The sequence below is a fragment of the Macaca thibetana genome, chromosome 11 (genome assembly GCF_024542745.1).
Source record: "Macaca thibetana thibetana isolate TM-01 chromosome 11, ASM2454274v1, whole genome shotgun sequence".
Classification (NCBI taxonomy): Eukaryota; Metazoa; Chordata; class Mammalia; order Primates; family Cercopithecidae; genus Macaca; species Macaca thibetana.
In genome coordinates this window covers 73,001,863-73,027,617 of record NC_065588.1, presented here as the reverse complement: position 1 = coordinate 73,027,617, position 25,755 = coordinate 73,001,863, and the positions used below count along the sequence as shown (strand labels likewise).

The following is a 25,755-nucleotide window of genomic DNA, read 5'->3' as shown; positions in this document are numbered from 1 at the left end:
GAAAAAAAAATTAACAGAAATAGGCACACTCTACAAATATATGGCTGTTTTCAGTATTAATTTTATTATTAGAGAAAATGAGAAAGCACTAAAAAAAGCAGAAAGACAGAAACAAGAACTCTACAACCCAGAATTAAACTTCTTTTAATTTTGGTATTCTGCATTTTTAATTATGACTGGTATCATAATGTATCTAATTATTAACAATATAACATATTAATCACCAACTATGTGCCATTTAAGCAGCACAAGAACCCTATGATAAATCCTGCTATTATCCCCACTTTACAGATGATACAACTGAAGCAGAAGCTACATTGTCCAAGATTACAGTGAGTTAGAGGTAGAGCAAGTATTAACACTCAGACTTGTATGACCTATGCTATTCGGCCTTGCCAAAGTGCTCAACACAATTTTCTATGCCAATAAATATTATGAAAACAATATATTTAGGTATGAGCATTTTTAAGGCTTGAGATATAAATATATAGACACTTTTATACTCTTTTCCAGCAAGATATACCAATTTGTAACTCCACTAACAACACATGACTGATTAGTACATTTGCATTGGCAGTAATCAAAAAATGCTGCCAATTTAAGAGGCAAATACATGCTGTTTTATTATTTTGTATTTTTGCTTTTATGTTTAAACGGCCCTCCAATTAAAGATAAGTATTTACCATCAATGCTTTCACTTAAATGTTTATAGAATCATTTTGTACATTTAATTCTTTAATCTAGTTGGATGTTTTCTTGATGTCTGCTATGAAATGCAGCTCTCATTTTATTTTTAAACAAATTTATCTAACGAGGCTTTCTTTCAAAAATAGAAATTCATACACTAAACTTATTTACCATAATACTCAGCAAAATGAATTTAAAATAGTAAATCAAACAAACCAAGCGCCCCTCAAAATAATGGCAACAACTTCGGAAAGAGGACAGACCACATTGTATCACAAGTTCAAAACTGAAGGCCACAAAAAGGTGATGATTCTGGTAAGGCAGGCTGCCTGAGGTAGCTTCTAACCCTGCTCTACTGTACTAATAGGATGAAAAACTATAGATGAGAATTCTCATCCATTTCACCCTGGCCCTTTGCTATGGACTAAATTGTGTTTCCTCACAATGCATATGTTGAATCCCTAACACCTGCAATCTGACTGCATCTGGAGATGTGGTCTTTAGGAAGCAATTAAGCTTAAATTAAGTCATAAGGGTGAGAGCCTAATCCAATAGGATTGTGGCCTGCCTTATATAAGGTAGAATGAGAGATTTCTTACTCTTTCTCCTCACCATGTGAGAACACAGCAAGAAAGTCATCATCTGCAGGATAGGAAGATCACCCTTATCAGAACCCAAACATGCTGGCACCCTGATCTCAAACTACCAGCCTCCAGAACTGTGAGAAAACAAATTTCTGTTGTTAAACCACCCCGTCTTTAGTGTATCATTACGGCAGCTTGAACTGACTAATACATACTCCACTCCTCAGTCCCACTCAATTGGAGAAAAATAATTGAAATGGTGAGTAGATAATTTGAACAAGTCAGGAAAACCCCTTCAGGAACATAATACTGCATGGCTTCCACTAAGTATCAAGAAAAACCAAGGCTTGTCATTAATAAGGTGACTTAACAAAATTGAGGGGATGGCTGGTGGGGGATAATTCCAACATCATTCTATCTCTAAGCCTGCACAGAATAAAACCTCAGGAAAAACTTTCAGCAAGATCTTAAGACAGCTAAACACAAGTTTCCGAGCAAGAATTTACAACTGAGCTCTCTTTCAATATCCCTGTACCAAATAGGTCAGGAAAAACTTCAAAGATTGCTCTACAATATTATCAGAGAAAACATAAAAGTCTGAATATATTTGCCCAGGTCAATCACAAGCAAGATGAAAGATGAAAAGAAATGGCATTAAAAACTATGCTAGAGTACTTGAAAACAAAACAAAAATAATAAATCAGAAAGAATGTGCACAGTATTCACAAAGCAAATAACCCAGTATGGAAAGCAGCAGCAAATTTGGACAAACCCAAATTAAGGACAAAGGCAAATTAACCAAAGATGCTTCATAATTAAATTAAAATATAAATCCTATAAAAGCTTAAACATAAGATCATAAAACAATTAGAACCAGATGAAAAGGGTGATTCTAGAAAAAAAAAAAACCAGATCAAATGAAACCATTACACAATATATGAACTAAAAATTTATAAAGATGAACACAAGGAGGATAAAAAGTCTGACAATCAGTAAATGAGGGAAAAAAAGAAAACTCAAAACAATAATTAGAGACAAAAACTGGACATGGTGGCATGCACCTATAATTCCAGCTACTCAGGAGGCTGAACCCAGAAGATCACTTAAGCCCAGCACTTTAAGACCAGCCTGGCCAACACAGTGAGACCTCCGTCTCAAAAAATAATAATAATGATAATAATAAAGATTAGAGACAAAAGTATGAACACAGATGACAAACATTAATTGAACACATGGATAGTTTTATCCCAGTAGTAGTAAATACATCAAATAGAAAAGAATTCAGAGATCCTAACAGAAAATTTCAGATAAAAGGAAAGAAAACCTTCATTTTTATAAATTACATATAGAATATACAAATATAACCTCCATTTTAAATACTGCACCCTGAAAAGACATACTGTATATTAAGAAAATCTGAGGGACAATGATTAACATCCTCTGAAACATACCAGTTGTTTTTTAATCTCAATGGTAACAAATGTGTTCTTGAGTAAAAAGTTTTTTAATAGAGACAAGGTCTCACTCTGTTACCCAGGCCAGAGTGCAGTGGCATAATGAGACCTTACTGCAGTCTCAAACTCCTAGGCTGAAAGGGTCCTACTGCCTCAGCCTCCTGAGTAGCCGGGACTACAGGCACGCACCACCACACCCGGCTAATTTTTTTAGTTTTTGTAGATCCCATCTCTACTATAAAAACAAAAATTAGCCAGGCTTGGTGGCGCATGCCTGTAATCCTAGCTACTTGGAAGTCTGAGGCACAAGAGCCACCTGAACCTGGGAGGCAGAGGTTGCCCTGAGCCAAGATCACACCACTGCACTCCAGCCTGGGCAACAGAGTGAAACTCTGTCTCAAAAAAACAAAAAAAAACTAAATCATTTTGAATGTGTTGCTGAGCTGCTAGTAAGAAAACCCCATGGAGACCAGAGATGATAAACAAACACAAATCTAGAGGTAAACTGGTTCAGAAATTTAGTGTCCACTCTTCAGGATTTGCTTATCCCTATATGCTATATGCTATTTGCAAGAGACATTTTTAAAATTCAAGGCCATAAATTATTTAAAGCAATACTAATTAAAATAGTCATTGCTAATGCTTCTTACCACGGGTCACTATATCTTTGATAAAAGGTTCAACTCATTAGAAAGAATTCTAAACTTATACATTCTTAATAATGAAACTCCAAAATACGTAAAGCAAAAAAACTGACTGAACCACAAAGAGAAACTCCTAAATACAACAACACAGTAGAAAATTTTACCATAGGTCTCTCAATAAATGACGCTGCAAATAGATAAAAATTTGGTAATGATATACTGACTTGAGCAACCTAATTAAGAAGCTTAATCTTCTGTATGGAATGCAGCTGAGGTAGCATATAAACTGTTACTTTCTAAACTTAAATGTTTCTAATAGAAAATATCAATGAAAACTAAACAATTTAATAAGCTGAAGAAAAAACTAAACAAGCAGACAACAGGAAATAAAACATACTGAAAGTGAAAATACAAAGGATTAATAAAACCTAAAGCTGTTTCTTTAAGAAATCCAATAAAATAGAGTAACTAAAAAATATCTCTAATTAATGCTAGGAATGAGAGAGGGGGTACAGCAGTTGAGTTTAAAAAAACAGAGAGAATGTGGCACATTTGAAAACAAATGGACAAATCACTAAAATATATAAATATACAATTCAGTCAAATATATATTACAAAATTCTTTTTTTTTTTTTTTTTTTTTTTGAGACGGAGTCTCGCTCTGTCGCCGGGGCTGGAGTGCAGTGGCCGGATCTCAGCTCACTGCAAGCTCCGCCTCCCGGGTTTACGCCATTCTCCTGCCTCAGCCTCCTGTGTAGCTGGGACTACAGGCGCCCGCCACCTCGCCCGGCTAGTTTTTTGTATTTTTTTTAAGTAGAGACGGGGTTTCACCGTGTTCGCCAGGATGGTCTCGATCTCCTGACCTCGTGATCCGCCCGTCTCGGCCTCCCAAAGTGCTGGGATTACAGGCTTGAGCCACCGCGCCCGGCCAACAAAATTCTTAAACATAAAGCAAATTCCAGCTAAAATGATTTTTGAAAATCTAATAAACATGTAGTTAATAATTTCAATTTAACCCAAACCCTTTCAAATAACATAAAAAAAGAACAATTCTCCACCCATTTTGAGACTATCATGTTGATATCAAAACATAACAAATACAAAAAAATTATAAAACAATTTCATTCACAAATGTACATGCAAAACTAGTAACAAATTTAATCCAGCAACGTATAGAAAAGACATTATGCCCATGTTTGTTTACTCCAGGCATGCATAAGTGGTTCTACATTAGAAAAATCTATTAACATATTTAATATTAAAAACATAAAAGAAAAAAACATACACAATTCACAAAAAGTAAAAAAAAAGGGGGGAGCGTGTAGAGGGAGAGGTTATTTATAAAATCCAAGTAAACACTTTATAAAATCACACTCAATGGTAAAATACTAGCCCTTTAAAGTCAATCTTTTAAAGATGATACCCTTTAAAGTCAGGAACAAAATGAGGATACTCATTCTGTGTCTATTCCACAGTGTACTGAGATCCTAGCTAATATAATAAGATCACTAAAGGAATTAAATATCATAAAGAGTAGAAAGAAAAAATTCAGTCTTTATACATAATGATTATCCCATGTCATATATCCAAAATACCCCATTATTAGAAATAATAAAAGGCTTTAGCAAGGTTGTTGGCAATAACTAATCAGCTACATTTCTATAAACCAGACACAAATAGAAATTTTAATTAAAAATAAATTCATAATTTAAAAAATTTAAATTATTTTAAAAATAAATCTAACAAGAGATATAAACTTCTACATAAGAAATTATATGACTTCATTAAAAAACATAAAAGGTTTAAGTTTCAAAAGTAGTTACTTTCTCTAAATTAATCTACAGCTCAAATAGAATCTCAATCAAAATGGCGTAAGGCTGGCTGGACATGGTAGCTCATGCCTGTAATCCCAGCACTTTGGGAGGCCACAGCAGGTGGATCACTTGAGTTCAGGAGTTCAAGACCAGCTTGGCCAACATGGTGAAACCCCTTTTTTACTAAAAATACAAAAATTAGCCAGGCATGGTGGTGTATGCCTGTAATTCCAACTACTGAAGTGGAAGGCTGAAGTGGGAGAACTGCTTGAACCCAGGAGGTGGAGGTTGCAGGGAATTGAGATCACACCAATGCACTCCAGCCTGGGCAACAGAGCAAGACTGTCAAAAAAATTTTTTTAAAGGCATAAGGCTTTTCGCGGAACTCAAAGAGCTTATTCTAAAAAAATCTAAATGGAAGAGCAAAAGGCTCTTCCTTAGCAAAAGAGCTAAGATATTCCTGAGAAATAACAAACTTGGAAAAATTACCCTGCTCAGATACAATTTAAGACCAAAACTACAGTAATGAGATTATACAATGTTAACATAGGCAGATAGATCAATAAACCAGAGTACCTAGGAAATGTGATTAATATCAAGGTTGAGACTGCAACTGAGTGAAGAAAAGGTGTGCTGAACAAGGATCTCTCTAATGGGGGAGAAGATACTGATCCCTCCCCTCACATCCGTCTTCATTTACAGTAGTCAAATGCACATGACTGAGAATGTAAATTACAGAGTATCTTTAATAACCTCAGAGAAACTCTTGTGGGAAAAAAAGATATACAAAAATATAGCAATATTTTTAGAATTCATGAAAAGTGGTGACTGGATACCTGAAGATAGACATTAAAAAGCTTAGAGAGTATTAAAAGGAAACTGGGAGACATACACAGAAAACAGAGAAATCTAACAAGTAACCTACAGAAAAAAATGCTTAAGAGGAAATGCATAGGAGATTAATTAATTCTGCACATTTTTGATTTTTTAATATATGTAATCATCCCAGATTCTGCATACTGTTCATATCTTTCTTGAGTTTAAAGCTCAATTAACTTAAAGCCACATTGAAAAATTACTTATTTCCAGACATAAAATTTCTAATAACCTTTTGTCAATATTTCAAGTGTTGTCAACACAATAAGCAGTTGACTATACTGGCTATGTCAGTGAATTTAAGAGTTGTTTAATTACAAGAAGCATAGTCAGAGAAAAATTTTTTAAAAATAAGTAAAAATGCAAGAAACCAAATAAAATCACTCGAGTACAATTCCTAGAGATAACCACTGCTAAAATGATACATATTCACTTCCAGCTCTTTGTGCATTTTAAACTTCATTCTGTAAATATAATTTAGTATTTTTTCATTTATTATATCTTAAATATAAGCCCATATCATTAAGGCAGGAAAGTATTTTAGTGGTTCTGTAATACCATTCCATAGGCAGCGTAACTGATAAAACTCTCCCCCTTTTTAGGTTGGCTATTCAGGTTGTTTTCATGTTTTCCCCTACCATAAATAACACAAAGAGAAACATCCTTGTAAATAAATCTTTGATCTTACATCTGATTATTTACTGACATATGATTAAGAGATTAAAGGATATTTTTATTTATTATTTATTTGAGATGGAGTCTCGCTGTGTTGCCCAGGCTGGAGTGCAGTGGCGCAATCTCAGCTCACTGCAAGCTCCGCCTCCCGGGTTCACGCCATTCTCCGGCCTCAGCCTCCCCAGTAACTGGGACTACAGGCCGCCACCACGCCCGGCTAAATTTTTATATTTTTAGTAGAGACGAGGCTTCACCATATTAGCCAGGATGGTCTCGATTCCTGACCTTGTGATCCGCCCGCCTCGGCCTCCTAAAGTGCTGGGATTACAGGCGTGAGCCACCGTGCCCAATCCAATTAAAGAGTATTATTAAAGATCACTCTAGAGGCTGCCAAACTGTTTTCCAGGAAGGTTTATGAACTTAAAATTATATTCAGAGTGTAATATAAGGACATTTGAAGACACACTGAATCAGGACAGAAAGCTGAGTCTGACACCAAACTCTTAACAATTTCCCACCTATGTGACTTTGAGCAAGACATAACAACTTCTCAGAGCCTCAGTCTTTCCATCAGTTAGAAAACAGTATTAAGATTTGTATAGTTTTTTTTTTAATCTCAAATTATTATTCAGAGAACCAAGTAAAATAATGTATCTGAAAAACTATAAATCAAAAAGCACCAAATAAACATAAGGTGTTTTATGGGGAAATAATTAAAGAATGGAACAGTAAGAACTTACTAGAACAAATAGCTTATATCAATGTAAAATTCATTATCACCATAAAAACACTTAAGTAACTTAATAAGCTGGGTATCATATTACGTAAGAAACCAAAATAAAGTTTATATAGTTGATCCTCACACCTCCTTGATAAAACTGATTTGTAACACCAAAATCAATATTCGTGGCACTTTTTCAGTGCCATGAATTCAACAAGGCATGAACAAAACAGTGAAAAATTTGAGTCACCCAATGCGTACATTCTCATCTCAGGCTGAGCAAAGCAACATTCTGTCTTCTTGTTTTAGTTCTCATACTATAAACAAGTGTCCTTTACATGGTCTATTTAGGGCCATATTTTTGTGCTTCTGTGTTGATCTTGCTGTTTAAAAGGGCCTTCAAGCACAGTGCTGAAGTGCTATCATGCTCTTAAGCACAAGGAGGCTGTGATGTGCTTTACAGAAAAAATACATGTGAGATAAGCTTCATTCAGGAATGAGCTGTAGTGCTGTTGGCCGTAAGTTCAATATTAACGAATCAACAATACATATTAAATAAGGCTTTTTAAAACAGAAACACATATAAACAAGGTTATGTAGTGATCAAATGATGATCAATACTGTTGTGACCAGAGCCACATAGGAACCTAACTCTGTTATTTCTCTTAGGAACAATGGTTCAGTATTTTCTAATTCAGGGCTTGCAGCAACTTCACAGAACTACTGTGAATAATCAAAAACAACTATCATTCTATTTTTCAAAACTAGTCTAAATCAGTTTTAATTACATATGTAGCCATGAGTTGCACAAGAAAAGTGTTAGAAGCAACAGAAAGGAGCCTGAGGTCATCAGAAGTGATCCTGGACAACTGCTATTTTATCTTACGGTACATGAATCAGCACCATATATTATGAGCCTTGTGGCTATTTCCTGTCTAATATCCTTTGTGCCTCCATTATAACCTACTCTGTGCTCTTTTCTGTTTCCTTCCTACAGGTTTCTTAAGCTTCTCTTACTGGCTTTACAAGTATAAAACTGGGAGAAAAACATAGTTCCAAAATCATAGAGGGCCTAGCGATACAGCTCTTTTATAACATAAAGTATAACATTTTCCTTTGCATAACTGGGATTTAATTTGTGCTTTCATCGCATATTCCATGAGTATCATTTACGCACACACAAATGTTCAAATAAACTGTGAGCTAGGCATGGGCTCACACTTGTAATCCCAGCACTTTGGGAAGCTGAGGCAAGAGAACCACTTCAGCCCAGGAGTTTGAGACTAGCCTGGGCAACATGGCAAAACTCAGTCTCCACAAAAGTACAAAAATTAGCGAGGCATGGTGGCTTATGCCTGTAGTCCTAGCTACTTGGGAGGCTGAGGTGGGAGGATCACCTGAGCCTGGGAGGTTGAGGCTGCAGTGAGCCGTGATTGTGCCACTGCACTCCAGTCTGGGAGTGACAGAGTGAGACCATGTCTCAAAAAAACCACATGCTGGGCACAGTGGCTCACGCCTGTAATCCCAGCACTTTGGAAGACCAAGGTGGGCGGATCACAAGGTCAGAAGTTCGAGACCAGTCTGGCCAACATAGTGAAACCCCATCCCTACTAAAAATATAAGAAATTAACCAGGTATGGTGGTGTGCTATATAATCCCAGCTACTCGGGAGGCTCAGGCAGGAGAATCATATGAACCCAGGAGGCAGAGGTTGCAGTGAGCCACGATCATGCCATTGCACTCTAGCCTGGGCGACAGTGTGAGACTCTATCTCAAAAAAAAAAAAAAAAAAAGCCAACACAAAAACAAACGGACCAAAAAAAAAAACAAAACAAAAAAAGGAATTGTGAATCCATATTTAAAATCAATTTGGATATAAACTTAGATTTTAGAAGTCATCAGAAATAACATGCATTTATTTAACACTTTTTACATGTCAGGTATGTCTTCAGGTGTTTATTTTCTCAAGAATTTGGACACAGTGCTACTATCATCTTCCCTTTACAGACACGTAAGAATAAAACTTGGTATTCTCATACTGCAATTTTTATTTGAAAAATTTGCATGCAACTTATTCAGTGTATTTACAAAATGAAATCTGTATCAATCTATTTTAAAGGCAGAAGTATTCAAATAGGGTAAGCTTAAATAGACTTGATTGTTCTGGTCTTCCCCGCAAAATTTGCCTCTCTTATTTTCAATTCCCAGTTTTAGCTATTTTACACTATTTCCCTAGCTTTAGCTATTTTATACTAACTCTGAATAAAGGAAAAAATTGAAATTTTACTATATAATGCTCTCTAGCATTAATTTTTCATTATTTGGTAAGTTACTGATTTTCCTGCTTCTTGCCACTCACACATACAGGAGTACAGAAACAGTTTAACATTATTTTGAGATCTGATTCTGAGTTTTTTCCTTGAACATCAACTTTAATGTCCAATTTAGGAAACACAAAGTTAGAAAATATGTCTGGAATACAAAAGTCATTTCAGAGGTCAATGCTTTTTGTAAGTTTAAAATAGATGAGGTAATGAAAACCAACAGATCTGTTTTACTCATACTAAGTGTTCCAATATGGCAATTCTAATGCTTAATAAATCCTTGAGGAACAATTTTTAAGTCAAAGTATAATACAAGGCCAGAATTTGCTAGTGAAAACTGCCATATGGAAGAATTTCAATAGATACTTAAACTAAGAAAATATTTAAAAGTACTACACTTTCCGAAAGTAATTACATAATGCAGTAAAAATATAAGAATTAAAAGTGTAGTTATAATTCTGTGCCTTAGGTCTCAAAAATAAAATAAGCACATTTTGTGTTTCAACTAAAACACAAGGCGACTTAATAAAAATAATACAACATGATGTTATGCAAGGCTGTGAAACAAAACCAGGTATTAACAACTAAAGTTGTTTAGAACAGTTACAAGTCACCAAAAACTGCATACCATTTAAAACATATCATATACTTTTGTAATGTTTTGAAAAATATTTAATCAACATTTATGAAACATGTTCCTTTATTACAATAAATCAGTCTATCTTACTGACTTAACTTTTTCTATGTAAAAATATCAAAAATTGGCATTGGCTTGCTTTCTTTATTGGCACACAGGCACACTTACAATTTTATTAGTTTTAAAAAGTATATTAGCCAGTCGTGGTAGTACATGCCTATAGTCCCAGCTACTTGGGAGGCTGAGGCAGAAGGATTGCTGAAGCCCCAGAGTTCAAGCTGCAGTGAGCCATGATTGTGCCACTGCACTCCAACCTGGGCAACAGGTTAAAAATATTTAAATTTTTTTTAAATAGGGGAGTATACTACACTGATAATTTGCTGAAGTTAGCAAATGTGTGAAAATACATGCTTTTCATGAAGGCAAAAGAGATGAGGAGAGAAGATTAACTCTTATTTACCACAACAAAGTAAGTAGTGGTATTAAAAAAAATTTAGAGAAAAGAGTTTGATACCAAAACATAAAAATCACCATTTGGTAGAAAGGCTTAAAATATGTTTGGTTAGAAAAATACAAGTTTCAGTCCCAACTTGATCAGAGACTAAGATGCCTTAAGCCTAACTTTTGTTCAACTATAAAATGGAGATGGCTGAGTCGAATGGTAGTTTTTGTTTTTTTTTTTTTTTTGAGACAGAGTCTCGTTCTGTCACCAGGCTGGAGTGCAGTGGCGCATCTCAGCTCACTGCAACCTCCGCCTCTCGGGTTCAAGCAATTGTACTGCTTCAGCCTCCCAAGTATCTGGGACTACAGGCACGTGCCACCACGTCTGGCTAATTTTTGTATCTTTACTAGAGATGGGGTTTCACCATATTGGCTGATCTTGTTTTGAATTCCTGACCTCATGATCCACTCACCTCGACCTCCCAAAGTGCTGAAATTACAGGCGTGAGCCGCAGTGCCCAGCCAGTAGTTCTATCTTTAGTTCTCTGAGAAATAACCATACTGTTTTCCATAGGGGTTGTACTCATTTACATTCCCACCAACAACATTCCTTTTTCTCTGCATCCTCAACATCTTGTTGCTTTCTGACCTTTTAAACATAGCTATTCTGACTGGTGTGAGATTGTAGTTTTAATTTGCATTTCTCTGATGACTGGTGATGTCTAATATTTTTTCACGTTTGGCCACTTGTATGTCCTTGGAGAAATGTCTGTTTGTGTTTGTGTCCTTTACCCATTTTTTAAAATGAGGATGCTTGTTCTTTTCTCCATTACACAATATATCCATAAAACAAACCTTCACATGTAACCCCTGAATCTATAAAAATAAAAAATACGGAAAAAAAAGGGGGAAAAAGGGGATAACAATACTAATTTATGAAATGTGGATTAAATGAGTAGTCAAAAAATGTCTTTTAAACACCCAATACGTGATAGCTACTATTATTTATATGCTGTTATTAAGGACAGCTTTCAAAAGCAACCTATTAAATATTTTAAAACATTATATTAGTTTACTTATTTTTCTAGGAACACTATTTTAATGTATTATGAATGAGTAGTTCAGTCCTAATGTCAAATTATTAAACATTTGTTCAAATAACAAAATTTGTTTTAGGTATGATCTTTATAACCAAAGGATATCATTCCAAAACCAGAAGAACCACGTCACATACATCCAGAATTTGGTTGCCAAATATATCCCAAGGGGCAATGCACTATGCATTGAATGATCGAAAAAGGATCTGTAAAACACAAGTTTTATAAAATATGAGCTCTATATTTCATTGTAAAAATGAGTATTTATTTAAATGAAAATGACACACATTTTGTACAGTAGGCATTTGTTTCACCAGAATCCAGAGTTCAGGATGCTTAATTTTTCACAGTCATCAATAAAAATTAGTTCACAGCTGAAGGACTCAGCAAGATTCTGAAGTTCCTTTTAATTCCCCCAAATTTAAATTATATTCCATATACTTTTCAATTTCAGAATTTTAGTGCACTCTTATTCTCTTAAAGTCAGTAACTGACTTTAGTATATACAGTAGATATCATCCAGCATATTTTTCACCAAAGATGTGTTATAATTTTGACAAATAAATACAAACCAAGCCTCATATTTTTCTCTGTTTCATCATTATTTCTCCTTACCTATACACTCCAGCAAAAGTTGGAGCACATCTTTTCAAGTAGAATGAACTGGCTAGCTTAGTGAAACTGAAGGGTTGTGTTTTTAATACTTAAAATTGGGGAAAAATAAACATTAATACATTTTATTAAACATAAACAGAATCAACTATCCATATAGGCAGGAAGTCTTAGTGACTTCCTATTTATACCTCTTGGAGCACCTAGAAATACTAAAATGAGATTAACTACATTTAAGCCACTCAGCATATTATAATACTAGTCATTATCATCTCTGTGTGAATTATTTTCAGAATTCTTTTCTGAAATGCAAGTGAAAATAAGATACTAAAGGATTGGAAATTAGATGGGAAATACTAGATCACAGACACCTGCCTAGGTTTGTTGGAAAGGTAACTTTAGAGCAATGAGACCTAAGAAAAGAAAACGGAATGATCATGATGTTTAAAGAAAAAAGAGGGAGAAAATAATCTTAAAAACTGAGCCTACTTCATAATCATGCTTAGACTTTACCTTACTACTAGAAATAAAGCCTCTTCCTTGTTTATTGCTTATGCCTTAATTTCTACAGGAAAATATAATTCCTACAGAAAGGTGAGCTCAAGTATTATAATTACCTAGAAATTAACAATATGTATATTTAGAGTCCAACAGACTGAAATTTACTTTTACTGAAATATTTCAAATATTTCTCAAACTATGTTTTAGTGTTAAAAATTATATGCTAGACTTTTATCATTAAAGTGCCTTTGAATCATTTAAATTAACATAACAATGTTAAAGAAATGTCAGATTTCACATATAGATGTCTAAATTCTTTAAATTAAGATCAAACGTACAACATACAAAACATTAATTTTATACAAGAGTACAAATTATATTATTTCATGTACAGTTTAAAATATAGTTAAAAACAATACACTTACTTTGAAAGAAACTGTACTGTAGCCCAAACACCACCATACATTAGCCCTTTAATGAGCCAAGAATCAATATTTAGGTCTGCTATAAACCCAACCAGCCAAATAACTAGGAAAGGAGTTCCTAACATTACTTTCTGCCGAAATTCCTGTATAGAAACAAAAAATTAGAAAGTTTTTGCATGTTTCAAGTAATCTCAATCTGAACCATTGTTACCTTTGTGAAGGCATGCAACAGCAGGTGAAATTCATTCATTCAAATTTGCACACTATATGTATCAGTACTATTCAAGGTGCTGGTGTCTGTCTTCTGGAGACAGGCATTAAACAATTTTAAATAACTTTGCTAAAATTGTGGAAAATAAGAATAGAAGTTATAGGAGTGGGTTCTATATGGTCAAATACAGAAGACGATACTAACTGCTTAACACATACACTGGCTGGCAAACAGTTCATGAAAAATACCACCCCTTTTTTAACAGGTGCAGTGATAACCAGAGAGACAAGGACAACTAGAATGACTGAAAGTATAAGAATTTTATCACATAAGGAAACATGAAGATGCTTGCCTAGAGTAGACATTTCAAATGATAAACAGTATATTAAAATCTTAAAATGAGATAAATAAAAGCAAACAATCCATAGGCTCCTAGAGTCCACTGAATGAAGAGATGTGTGTCTGAACAAAGATCAAGGCAGAGTGCTCAACACTCCAGAGGTATTTCCATTTCATTTCTGTACTGGTCTGGTTGTTAGAAAGTCCGTACATGTAAGTATAAAACCTACATAACTCTTCGTAACATCTATCACAATTTTATCTTTACAGCAACCAAAGTAAGTCTACTGCCTCTTCCATGTAAGAGCCCCCACAAACTTATAGCCAGTTATCAAGTCTCTGTTCAGTTACCTTAGGTCACAAAACTATGTAAGACATTCAAGGCAGGGCACGGTGGCTCATGCCTTTAATCCCAACACTTTGGAAGGCCTAGACGAGACAATCGCTTGAGCCCAGGAGTTGTAGGGTAGCCTGGGCAACATGGCAAAAACATGTCTCTACAACAAATACAAAAATTAGCTGGGCATGGCGGCACGCACCTGTACTATAGTCCCAGCTACTTGGGAGCCTGAGGTGGGAGGATTACCTGAGCCCAGGGAAGTCAAGGGTCAAGGCTGCCATGAGCCATGATCAGGCCACTGCACTTCAGCCTGGGCAACAAAATGAAACTCTGTCACACAAAAAGAAAAAACAAAAAACAAAACAGCTGTGGTCTAACAAAGCAGAGTATAAACACTGCCTTCCTTACTGAATACTTATCTTTCTAAAAGCTAAGGTTACATTACACATTTTTAGCACCCCTTTCATACTATCAGCTTCCACTGAAATAAGTGGGATTTTTTTTTTTCATATAAATGACCATGTCTTCCCCAGTTTGGCCACTGTAATTCATTTTCTGAACTAGATGTGTAATTTTAACTTAGAGTAATAATTAAACATCAATTTCAGGCTTTAATTTTATGCTGTAGCAAAATAACTAATCCAATTTTTTTTCTAGTAAGTATGAACTTTGTATCAAGACATTACAGAAGATTTACTACTCAGAAGAGAGAGAACGTATGGGCACATAAAATGGTACTATAAAAATATAATGGTGATGCACTGCTATGTGAGAAAACTCTTTTCTCCTATATTTTATAAGGAAAATTTTCAACTATATAGTAAATTTGAAAGAATCACATAGTCAAGTATATACACCATCTAGATTCAGAAGCCTCTTTTTAAATTAAACTTCTTATTTTGGAATAATTATAGATTCACACGCAGTTGTAATAAGTAATACAGATAGATCCTAAATATCCTTTGTTCCACAGTGGTAACATCTAGCATATCACAGTAGCATATCACAACAATGGTAACAGTAGCATATCACAACCAGGAAACTAACCTTGATACAGTCCAGATACAGACTATTTCCACTACTAAAAGGATTCCTCATATTGCCCTTTTATAGCCAACTTCCCTCCTACTCCCAAACCCCCTCTAAATACTAAAGATGTCCCTCCAACTTATTAAGAAGACTTATTTAACCATAAACATGCCTGTTTAAAATCCTTCTACTTAAAAAAATCTAAGATATTTTAAAATCGTTTTCTAAAAAGACTGTCCCCCTTTCTTTTTTTTGGAGAGAAGGTCTCACTCGGTCACCCAGGCTGGAGTGCAGTGGCATGATTTTGGTTCACTGCAGACTCAACCTTCCGGGCTCAACCAATCCTCCTGCCTCAGCCTCCCTAGTAGCTGGGACTACAGGCGCACCACCACACCTGGCTAAAGATTCCCTCTTTATCTGTCTACTAGCACTATCCAAAAATATTTCCCCCTTTTGGAATGACATTTTTATTTTTCTTAAGGGAATGACTTTTTAAAATAAAACACTATTGAATCCTAGATGTCACTATTTTCTTTTTTAGTTTTAAATATAAAACACACTTCATAGGCTAGCAAATCAAAACATGTTAAGGACTGAAACTTTTCCAATGTGATGTGGAAAAAGAAAGAACAGTCTATATAATTACAGATGCTTAATCTCACAGGTCCCCTAATCATCGTAATTTTTAAATATATGATGGTTACCTTCAACCTTTAAAGATTACTCTCCCAATCATCATAGGTTTTTAAAAGTAACCTTTATAAAAATGTGAATATATTTAAAGCTACTAATGAAAAACAGCAGGAAAAAAACTCCATTTCTGAACTGACCACAATGGTACACCAATGTTAAAATTGCACTAAACTTCTGAAGAAGTTCTTTTTTAAAAAATCATATCCAAACACATAAACCTGATATATCATTTACTCATGCTATAAGTAACTTTACATATTAATGCAACATCTAATATTTATAAGTCATTTATGACTATATATATATACACACACACACACATATATGTAAAATAAAACTTCAAAATATTCACATTCAACAAAACGAAAGCACCAACATTGTGGGATTTTCCAAAGTAACACAAGATATTTTTATTACTAGCCTAAAATAAGACAGCCATTTTTCACTCTGTTGAGCAAAACAGCTCTAAATCCTAGAAAACTGAGCAACACAAAATAAATCATTTTCTGTATCATATCTAATAAATAGAAGAGTTAACATGACATGCAAAAATTGTTCATTATTCTCAGCCATAGGGCTGAAAACAGCCAAGTTTATAAACTATGAATCTAATTCTTCTAAGTAACGGACCAGGGGACTTCTCAACTGATTAAGGGAGTCCAAACTCCCATAAATAAAGGAGGCAGTGCTTTCAAGTGTGCTTCTGTTTATCCCAAATTTGTCTTTTTGCCTTGGTAACAGATAGATCAATATTAACTTTAAATAATCAACATTGCCACTAGAACAGCCTAAACACGATATACAAAAGATGGTACTCAAGACTTAATGCCACTCAAGTTGTGATTACTGACAAGTTAGCAGACATCTTGACAGTTATTTAGGTAAATAAAGAAACTCTAAGGCAGTTAACTTCTTTTTTGTGGGAAATAAGATTGTGCAGAACCTAGACCCCCCTCTATGGGGGGAAATATTCTAAGTTCTAGTATCATATTATTATAATTAGGCAACAGAGCCAACAGTCATACAATTTAAAACTGAAGGCATATAGATGATCTAAAATGAGCTTTCCATAGGAAAGTCAAGAATATAAGTTCTCTCTCTCTGAAAAAAGGTATACAACATATCACAAAAGAATGCAAAGCTCAAGTTAGAGCCGGAGTTGTGAGTAGTTTAAAAACATGTATTAGAACTAAGCTATTTCACAATTTATTATCATACTAACAAACGAGCATTCACTAGAAAAACCTTTATTTTTATCTATTACTTTACAAAAGCCCAGCTGAAATAATGAACCAAAATTTACACGAGTAGCCGATGGAGATTTAAATAATTTCATACATACCAATCCTTCTTAATTCTTAGACAGCCCCAAAAGGTCACCAACCAGGTAGGTAAGAGCCCTTGGAAACTTTGTTATTTACTTTCATTTATTCCGAGTATAATATTATTTTAAAAATTACATAGAGTAATGCCAAAATTAAAGGCTGTAAATACTCATGCTAAGTAAGTGTGCCTATGAATCCTACTTAAAAAATTATATGTTGAAAATTTTCAGCCAGGCGCGGAGGCTCACACCTGTATTCCCAGCACTTTGGGAGGCCGAGGTGGGTGGATCACCTGAAGTCAGGTAAAGTCACCTGAAGTCACCATGGCCAACATGGTAAAACTCCATCTCTACTAAAAAAATACAAAAATTAGCTGGGCATGGTGATGGGCACCTATAACCCCAGCTACTCAGGAGGCTGAGGCACGAGAATCACTTTAAACCGGGAGGCAGAGGCTGCAGTGAGCCAAAATCTCGCCACTGCACTCCGGCCTGGGCGACAAGAGCAAAACTCCATTTCCAAAAAAAAAAAAAAAGAAAGAAAAAACAAAATCTTCAGTTATGAGTTTACCTTATCAGCTTTCAGCTTTCTAAGGAAGGACGGATTGTCATATCCTTTTGCTTGCCTTGCCTCTTGTAAGTGGTTGATCATCCACACATTTTTTCTCTGTTTTGCCAAATCAAGTGCTGATTCGCCCTGATAATATAAATAGAAGAAATTCCTATTAAAAATTTAAAAGCAGCATATCTTAGTTACCTCTAAAGAACTTCTGTAAAAATTAATTTACTGCCCTATTAACATTGTTTTGACATTGTGTAAAATAATTACTAAAAACACCTGCATCATTATATATTTCTTATTATGCTTTCCCAAAGAATAATCACAAAATGTATTTTCTCATCATATTCTGTAGATTTTATTTTTGCCTGCATTTTGACATATTAGAGAGCAAATCAAAAAGTAGGTATTTTAGTACCTGCTGGATCAGAGGCTATCACTAAGTTTATCAGTTATTTCACATTCTTTAAAAATTTCATTAGTAATAGTTATTGCTACAAAACACTTTGCTACAATATCAAGTTGCCAGAAATCTCTCAGTTTTATTTCAACAATGATAAGAGTCTTCAGAAGAGAATAGGAAAGAAAAGGAAAAGTCAGTCTCTACTTCTATCACTATTGTTCTGGCATTCTTGATTTATATTCATTCACCCATCCAGAAGTTTCCAAAGTAAATGAGAAACGATTTTTAAAAATAACAAATTCAAGTTATGAATTTGTATCCCCCTTTAATCCTAAGAAAAAGAATGCCAGGGAATTTACCTGATAGGAATAAAATGTATCAAAGTAAGAAACAAATAAGCATTCCCAATTTTAGGTCTATGCTTCTTTTTGCCTTTAACTAATTTAAAATTTAAAATCTTATTTCTCCTTTTGCAAATCAGTCAGACACCTACATTTCCATTCTATTTAATGTCTTCCACTATTTATCTACTTCTTCCAGTAGAAAAATGAAACTTTAAATGCTTACCAAAGTTTCAAGAATGGAAAGATGAATATTCAAAATTACTTTTAAAAAGTAAAAAACACTGAAATTTTATTTCCAAAAACAAGGTCAAAAAGAATAAAGCCATAAAGAGCCTTGGGGTGCCTTATTTATGAGGAATGATTACTTATCAAGTATAGGGTTTATTTTTTAATATTAAAAAATAAAAATAAACAACAAAACACACCACTGCCACCAACAGCAACAACTATTACAAAACAACAATAACAACAAAAAGCCCAATCAATCCTTTAACATAAAGATCAATGGTATTTAGTAAGAAATGGGCTAATCTAGGAGTCTTCCACAAATAGGGATATTTACTTTAAAATATAGCCTTACCTATTCCAAAATTCCATCACCTAAGTTGTCAGAACCAACTAATTAATCCAAACTATAAAGATTACCTGAATAAAAGCAATCCCTTGGGTAACAACTCCCCGGGAATATCCTGCAGTTGCCTCGGTCCAGCTGAGCATCCCTTCCACTAGAGGGCCATGTGACACCTAAGGATTGCCTAGACAAAAAGATTGAGGGAGCTTTAAAATATCTTTCAACTACTCCTCTAGTCATCTAACTATTTTCGTATAGTTATTTTATTCAGCTGGTAAAATAAACACTCAATTCATTTAAGGAAGTATATTGAAACCAGGGTTCTGAGTGAAGTCTGTTTTTATTTGATCACTCCATGTCTCAGCCAAAATAATAAATAATACTAACAATAGCAACAACAGCAAGAATTTACATGGAGTAATTATAGACTATGTAACTGTTAATAAAAGAAATTATTCAAAGGTTTTGGTCAGATAAACATTATGGTTGGGGGTAAGATCACTCAACATTTCACCTATGTAAGGTTGAATTTCATTGTCAAAATTTAAAAAAAAAATTTCCTTGGAGACCATCTAGGTCAGGTATTTAAGAGGTAATACAAAACTATTTTCTAAAAACAGTTTCTTACCTCATTTCAAGAAACTATAAAAGAGGTCTTTCGATACGTTAACAAACAGAGCTCAGTAATTTTACATTCTGTACAAGCTAAAAACTATGTCCTTTGATAAGTTTAGAAAGAAAAGATTATAACTGCTTGGGCAGCACTCAGAGATTAACTGTTCCTCCCAAACTCAATTCATCTAAATTTATCAGTATAACCAAAAACATATGCTAAGGATTATTATTTTTTTAATCACAAACGAGATACTACCACAAAAGAGATTACTGGGTAGGCCATAATTGTGTTTTGTTTCCTATTCTCAGTATTCCAAATCACTTGTTTCCCCTGTTGTTGCTTTACAAGAAGAGATTTAAATTTATTTCATGTAGCTATTATCTATGGGCTTAGTTCTTAAATTCTTTTGAGTCTTTTCTGATGACAGCCACTTTTCTTCTTCCCAGAAGAATGCTGATACACGTTAACTGTTTTTCAACAATTTCAGGGGTCCATGGACCCACACCTTCCCCAACCAAAGTCCACTGGGGGGACTCCAGATAAAAGAAACCTAGAGTATACAGCTATTTCTGATCCTTCTAAAGATGAAAACAGCAATTTTAAAGTTACCTATCATTTAGTATAAATTGTCTTTAAAGTAAGTTCTATCTTATTTTGATAAAGGAACATTTGTTTATACATGAAAAGAACTTAGCAACTAATATGTAAAGGTAAATCTCTAGTTAATGTAAAGAAAGATTTCTAAGAAACTTATATATAGAAAATAGGTATTTTAGAGAAAGGGGATCTTATAGAATTATTATAACACAGTGTAATTTTTCATATTCTTTGAAAAATATAACTTTTTATAGCTATTAAAGCCATAGCCAGATTTGCAGGCTGCATCTTCTTGTTATAATCCATTATTATTCTTTCTTAAGACTTAAAAATGGAAAAATATATAGGTATAAATAAATTTGGTTAAATTCCTGGACAAATATTGTAGGTATTTTCTTAAATAAATGCTTCCTTTTCAAAACTGGCAGCAATTTAAGTTTACTTAATTAGCTTAATAGTTAACACAGCTAAAAGACACCACTTCATATTAAATATTACCAAACAGAACCAATTCCTATCACCTTCACCACAAAAAGTACTTCTCCTTCAGTCTTCACAATCTCAACATGTGATATCACAAGATGCTCAGTTACCCAAAACAAAACCTGAGTCATCAATGATGGTTTCTTTTATCCCTATACCTAATCTACCTTCTTATTTCTACTTTAAAATATCCTCTCCAAATGCAGTCATTTCTCTCTACCTCTACTCCTCTGATCCTAGGCTAAGCTAACATTATCACTTGTCTGATTTATTGCAACAGTCTAACCAATCTCTATCTTTTCTATTTGCCTAACTCTTCAATGCATTCTCCATACATCAACCAAAGTAATGTTTAAAAAATATTTAAAACAAAAAGCAGATCATATAATCAGCCTACATAAATCCTTTCAACTGTTTCCCATGACTGAGAACACAATTAAAGCTCCTCATCATTTCATTGCATTGCATGGTATAGCACCTGCCTCTCTCCAAGTGACTTCACCACCTTGCTCACTGTACTCTGGCCACACTGTCCTTATTTCTGCACCTCAAACATGGCAATCTCACTCCTGTTTAAGACCTCGCACTTGCATGTTCCTCTACATGGGAAGTTTTTTCCCATGTATCTCTGTATAACTGATCCCTTCTCATTACATAATTCTGAAAGCAAATGTCATCTCCTCAGAGGCATTCCCAAATCACTCTCACCGGATGTGGTCCTTCCATCCCAGTCCCTCTATCACATTTGCCTTTTATTATTATTCACCTATTGGCTGTTTCCTCAACAGAATGTATGTTCTGAAAGAACAGGGACCTTATCTGTCTTGAACAATGTGACTCCCCACCACCCACCATTGAACAAGAATTTGTTAAATGAATAAATACATGGTTTCTATTAGAAGGTGATGACTTAAGTACGTTGGGAATGCCTCTGAGGCAGATCCCCATTTTAAAAAAAGGCATTTGATAGTCATTTCATCTTTTTAATTATATACAAATTGCTTTTAAAACAAAAATCTACTTTGTCACCAGTGTAGATACAGATAATTTTTCTCCTGAAAGTATAAATGTTCCCTGAGCAAATACAATAAATTCCATTTATTTTCTTTAGAAGTACCATCACTCCAGAAGCTACCAGGGAATTACATGAAAAAAATTTTTTGTCAACAGCCAACCTTGATTACATGTGACAGATAAAGTTTAAACATTAAAAAAAAAACATAACTAGAAAAAAAAATTGAATTTAAATAAAAGCTTTAAGGTATAATAATTAGCTCAATTACAGACACTGTAGACTCTGGAAAGTATTCACATGAACTACAACAGTTAAGGAAGCTACATTCTATTTCATTGTTTCTTGGTACCAAATAACTCTTGTGCCTGAACCTATAAAACATTAAAAATACAAAGTTCAAAATCATTTAAATAATTTTAAATATCTCTACTCTTACCATTAACTTTCTGTTGAAATTTGCTGTATTCATTTTACTAAGAGTAATTTAAAAGTTTATGCAATGGCTAATGAGAAGTACAAGTCTTCATTATTTGCTTGAAAAGACACTGAATTTAAAAACCATTCCTCAAATCCCAATGACTGTGACTGAATTTAACCTAATTTTATATGAACAGAAAATATACTTTTAAAAGCTCTAAAAATATACAACACTAGTTTCAAACTCCAGAACTGTGTAGTCATTTTACTGTCATAATTCTTTGGTATTACTGTAATTTCTGTATACTGATATGGCTATTGACAGAAGGTCTACAGAGTCTTACTATTTGCCAAACTAAAATTAATCCTGTTTTTTCAATAATACTAAGTATCTTTAAATGTATTTTAAATGCACATGATCACCTTAGGAATGGCTGTCTGGTAGCAAAGAGAAAAAAAGTAGTAACACTCTAATTCAGATAATAAAACATGAGGTAATCTCACATAATTTTCTTATAGGTATATTGATCATGTTTAGTCAAACTTCTCTTTTCTTAACCTTCAGACCTGGGGTCAGCTAATTTACTCATTCCAGTGTTATAAACTTTTAAGAGCATCCTATTTAAAAACATTTAAAAAGCAAACATTTCTTTCTCTATAATTTCTGAAGTGGCAGAGAGGTTTCCTAGCAGTCATGAAAACTACCTTCGGTAAAACTCAAGACTACATAAATCTTCATTTACTCAGTCAATAAATACCTAGAGTGCCCATCAAGTATCAGGCACTATGACATGCTGACTTTCTTCTTTCCCTATGTTTAGTGGCAGATACAGAACTATTCTGATCACTTTTGTTAGGGACAAGAAGATTTGAAATTTTTTTAAAAGGAAAGAAAGAAAAAAACATATGATTTTATCAATATCTTACAGTTTCTAATATTAATTTACTTTTAAGTAAATGTTTATAATTAGACTATCTCTAAAAATTGATAAGCTTAATAAATTATGCTCTATAAAACTAGTCAGTAACTGAATCAAGGAAGAACAAACTATTCATTGGAACATAAACAGATACCCTGATCCAGCAGGAGACAACCTACTTTTTGATTGGCCATTTCAGATTAGTATGTGTCTTGAACCCCCTTCATATTTAATTAGCACATATCCCTTAGAAATTTAAGAAACATAACTCAGAAAATACTATAAATTATAGCCAAAATTAAAGAACCTTTGTCAATGGGTACAGTTACTTATGAATGCACGTTATTAAAAGATGATGTTTAAAGTAATTTTACAGAACAAGTTCGTTGCTGAAAGACACGGTGCATCCTGAAGCTTTAAAAATGAAAAGAAATAACCAAAATTTGAGACTAGCAATAGAATCTTATTGCATGTATTAATAAAATGTTTACTGATTTCTAAATGTTTTGAGAGTAAATGTTAATTGTGCTTGGCTCTTAAATAATATTGCAACTTTTCCTGGATTAGTCCACCATGGTGGGGTGGGGGTCCTCCTATGAACACCATAAAGGCATTTATCAAATTTAAATCTCTTGACCTTTTAAAAAATAAGACAATAAAATAACCAAGCCAAAGAATTATTAAAATGTATTATGCATAATGTGGTTTAACTATAAACTTTTACTGAAGAAGTTTCTTTCAACTCTGATAGTCTATGAAAAACTTGTTTTATTATAGAATTCATATATTAGTAGCCACATTTCATACAGTATTATCAATACAGAATATTTTTTACCTTGATATTCTGGGCATCAACATTAGCTCCAGCTTCCAGAAGAAGGCTAATGACTGTGGTATTCCCTGCTAGTACTGCCCAATGCAGAGCAGTGTTTTTGTGATACTTGTCACCAAGGTTAACTGAAACATTGAATGTTAAAAGCAATCTAGTTGGATCCACACTGAAAAGGAAAAAAAAACAAACAAACAACAACAACAACCCTAATTTCAATTATAGAAATCATTACAAATACTAAACTGATTATGCTTACAGTAGCATTCCATTTTGGAACACTTCTATTTTAACCTACTCAACAACTTTACAATCAATAATGAGACAATATTCTAATATGAAGTATTAAGTACGTACAACACTATATAAAGTAATGTATTAATAGTTTCAGGGGATAAGCAACTTGTCCTGACATTTTGTATTTTTGACTTAGAAATGGATGTCATTAATACGTATACAATTAAAGAATAAAATTTTTTTAAATTGAAATTTGGAGTCTTCCAAAAGTAATCTAAGACAACTTACTAATACAGTAAATTTGTCAGTATGTAAATCACATGAAAAAATTAATCACTTTTTTAAAAAAGAGAACTTCCTTTCTTAGAAATTGTTAAAAGAGAAATAGATTAAGGAAGCTCTAATCACTGAGGGAGAGATAGCAGAGACACCAAAACATCCAAAATGGTAATTTATGTATACTATAGTCATAATAAAAATTGTAAATATTAGTGAGTATAGTATTAACTGCTTTTTCCTCTCTCTTACTTCACATTGTATTATGCTGAAATGGCCTGAATAAGTTTTTTATAGTCATTACATACCTATGTGTTCTATATGCTGCCCACATTAAAGGCGTCATTCCATTCTGATCCATCATATCTACATCCTGATAAAGTAAAAAGAAAAAAGTCAAGACAGTTAAATTATAAGTTCATAATCAAATCTGCTTGGAAAAATCTAACCTATATATAACAGTAGAAGCAAATATAATACTACTCAATCAAGGATAATGTATGAAACTTTTTCTTTCTTAACTTTAAAATAAAACTCTTGTCACTATATACTCTAGTTAACATATATCATGCTTTTACAGTATTCCCTTTTAAGATATTTTAATCAGACTTCCAATGTTTCACATTTAAAATTCTTAACCTCTTCTGACCTTTCAACCACAAAAGACAGGTTAAGTGATTGAAGTTTCTGAAAAACTTGTTTACACTAATGCGTAAGAGAGAATGACAAAACTATTTATTCCTAGGCATTTCAAAACGAAAAATAAAAAGAAGTGACATTTTAATATACTTAAAGTTTTTATTGTTACATATGTACATTTTTAGAGTTAAATGATTCTGCAGTTTGTGGCGAAAAGCAAAACACTAAAGCAATCTCCCTGCCTTCCCACCATTTTCACCATTTTTTGGCTCATTATTTTGGTATTTACCTCCACATCTTGAAATAAGACGTTTGAATTGCTACTTCTTGATTTTTCAGTTTCAGGCATTATTGTGAAACTCCTTAGTATAAAAAATGTGAATTTTTCTCTTTCCTCTCTGCTACATCACAAAAACTCGCC

The 25,755-nt window shown here is 33.7% G+C and overlaps 1 protein-coding gene across 3 annotated transcripts in view; it reads right to left on the bottom strand.

The window, feature by feature from the left end:
• Positions 1-25,755, bottom strand: part of ZDHHC17 (zinc finger DHHC-type palmitoyltransferase 17) — an 89,697-nt gene that overhangs the window by 13,838 nt on the left and 50,104 nt on the right. For all 3 annotated transcript variants that reach the window (XM_050749295.1, XM_050749294.1, XM_050749296.1), the window contains 5 exons: positions 25,004-25,068; positions 24,189-24,351; positions 18,000-18,125; positions 13,493-13,635; positions 12,060-12,160 (listed from right to left, as the gene is read on the bottom strand). In XM_050749295.1, coding sequence (XP_050605252.1) covers positions 12,060-12,160; positions 13,493-13,635; positions 18,000-18,125; positions 24,189-24,351; positions 25,004-25,068 — 598 coding nt within the window. The remainder of the gene's footprint in view (positions 1-12,059; positions 12,161-13,492; positions 13,636-17,999; positions 18,126-24,188; positions 24,352-25,003; positions 25,069-25,755) is intronic.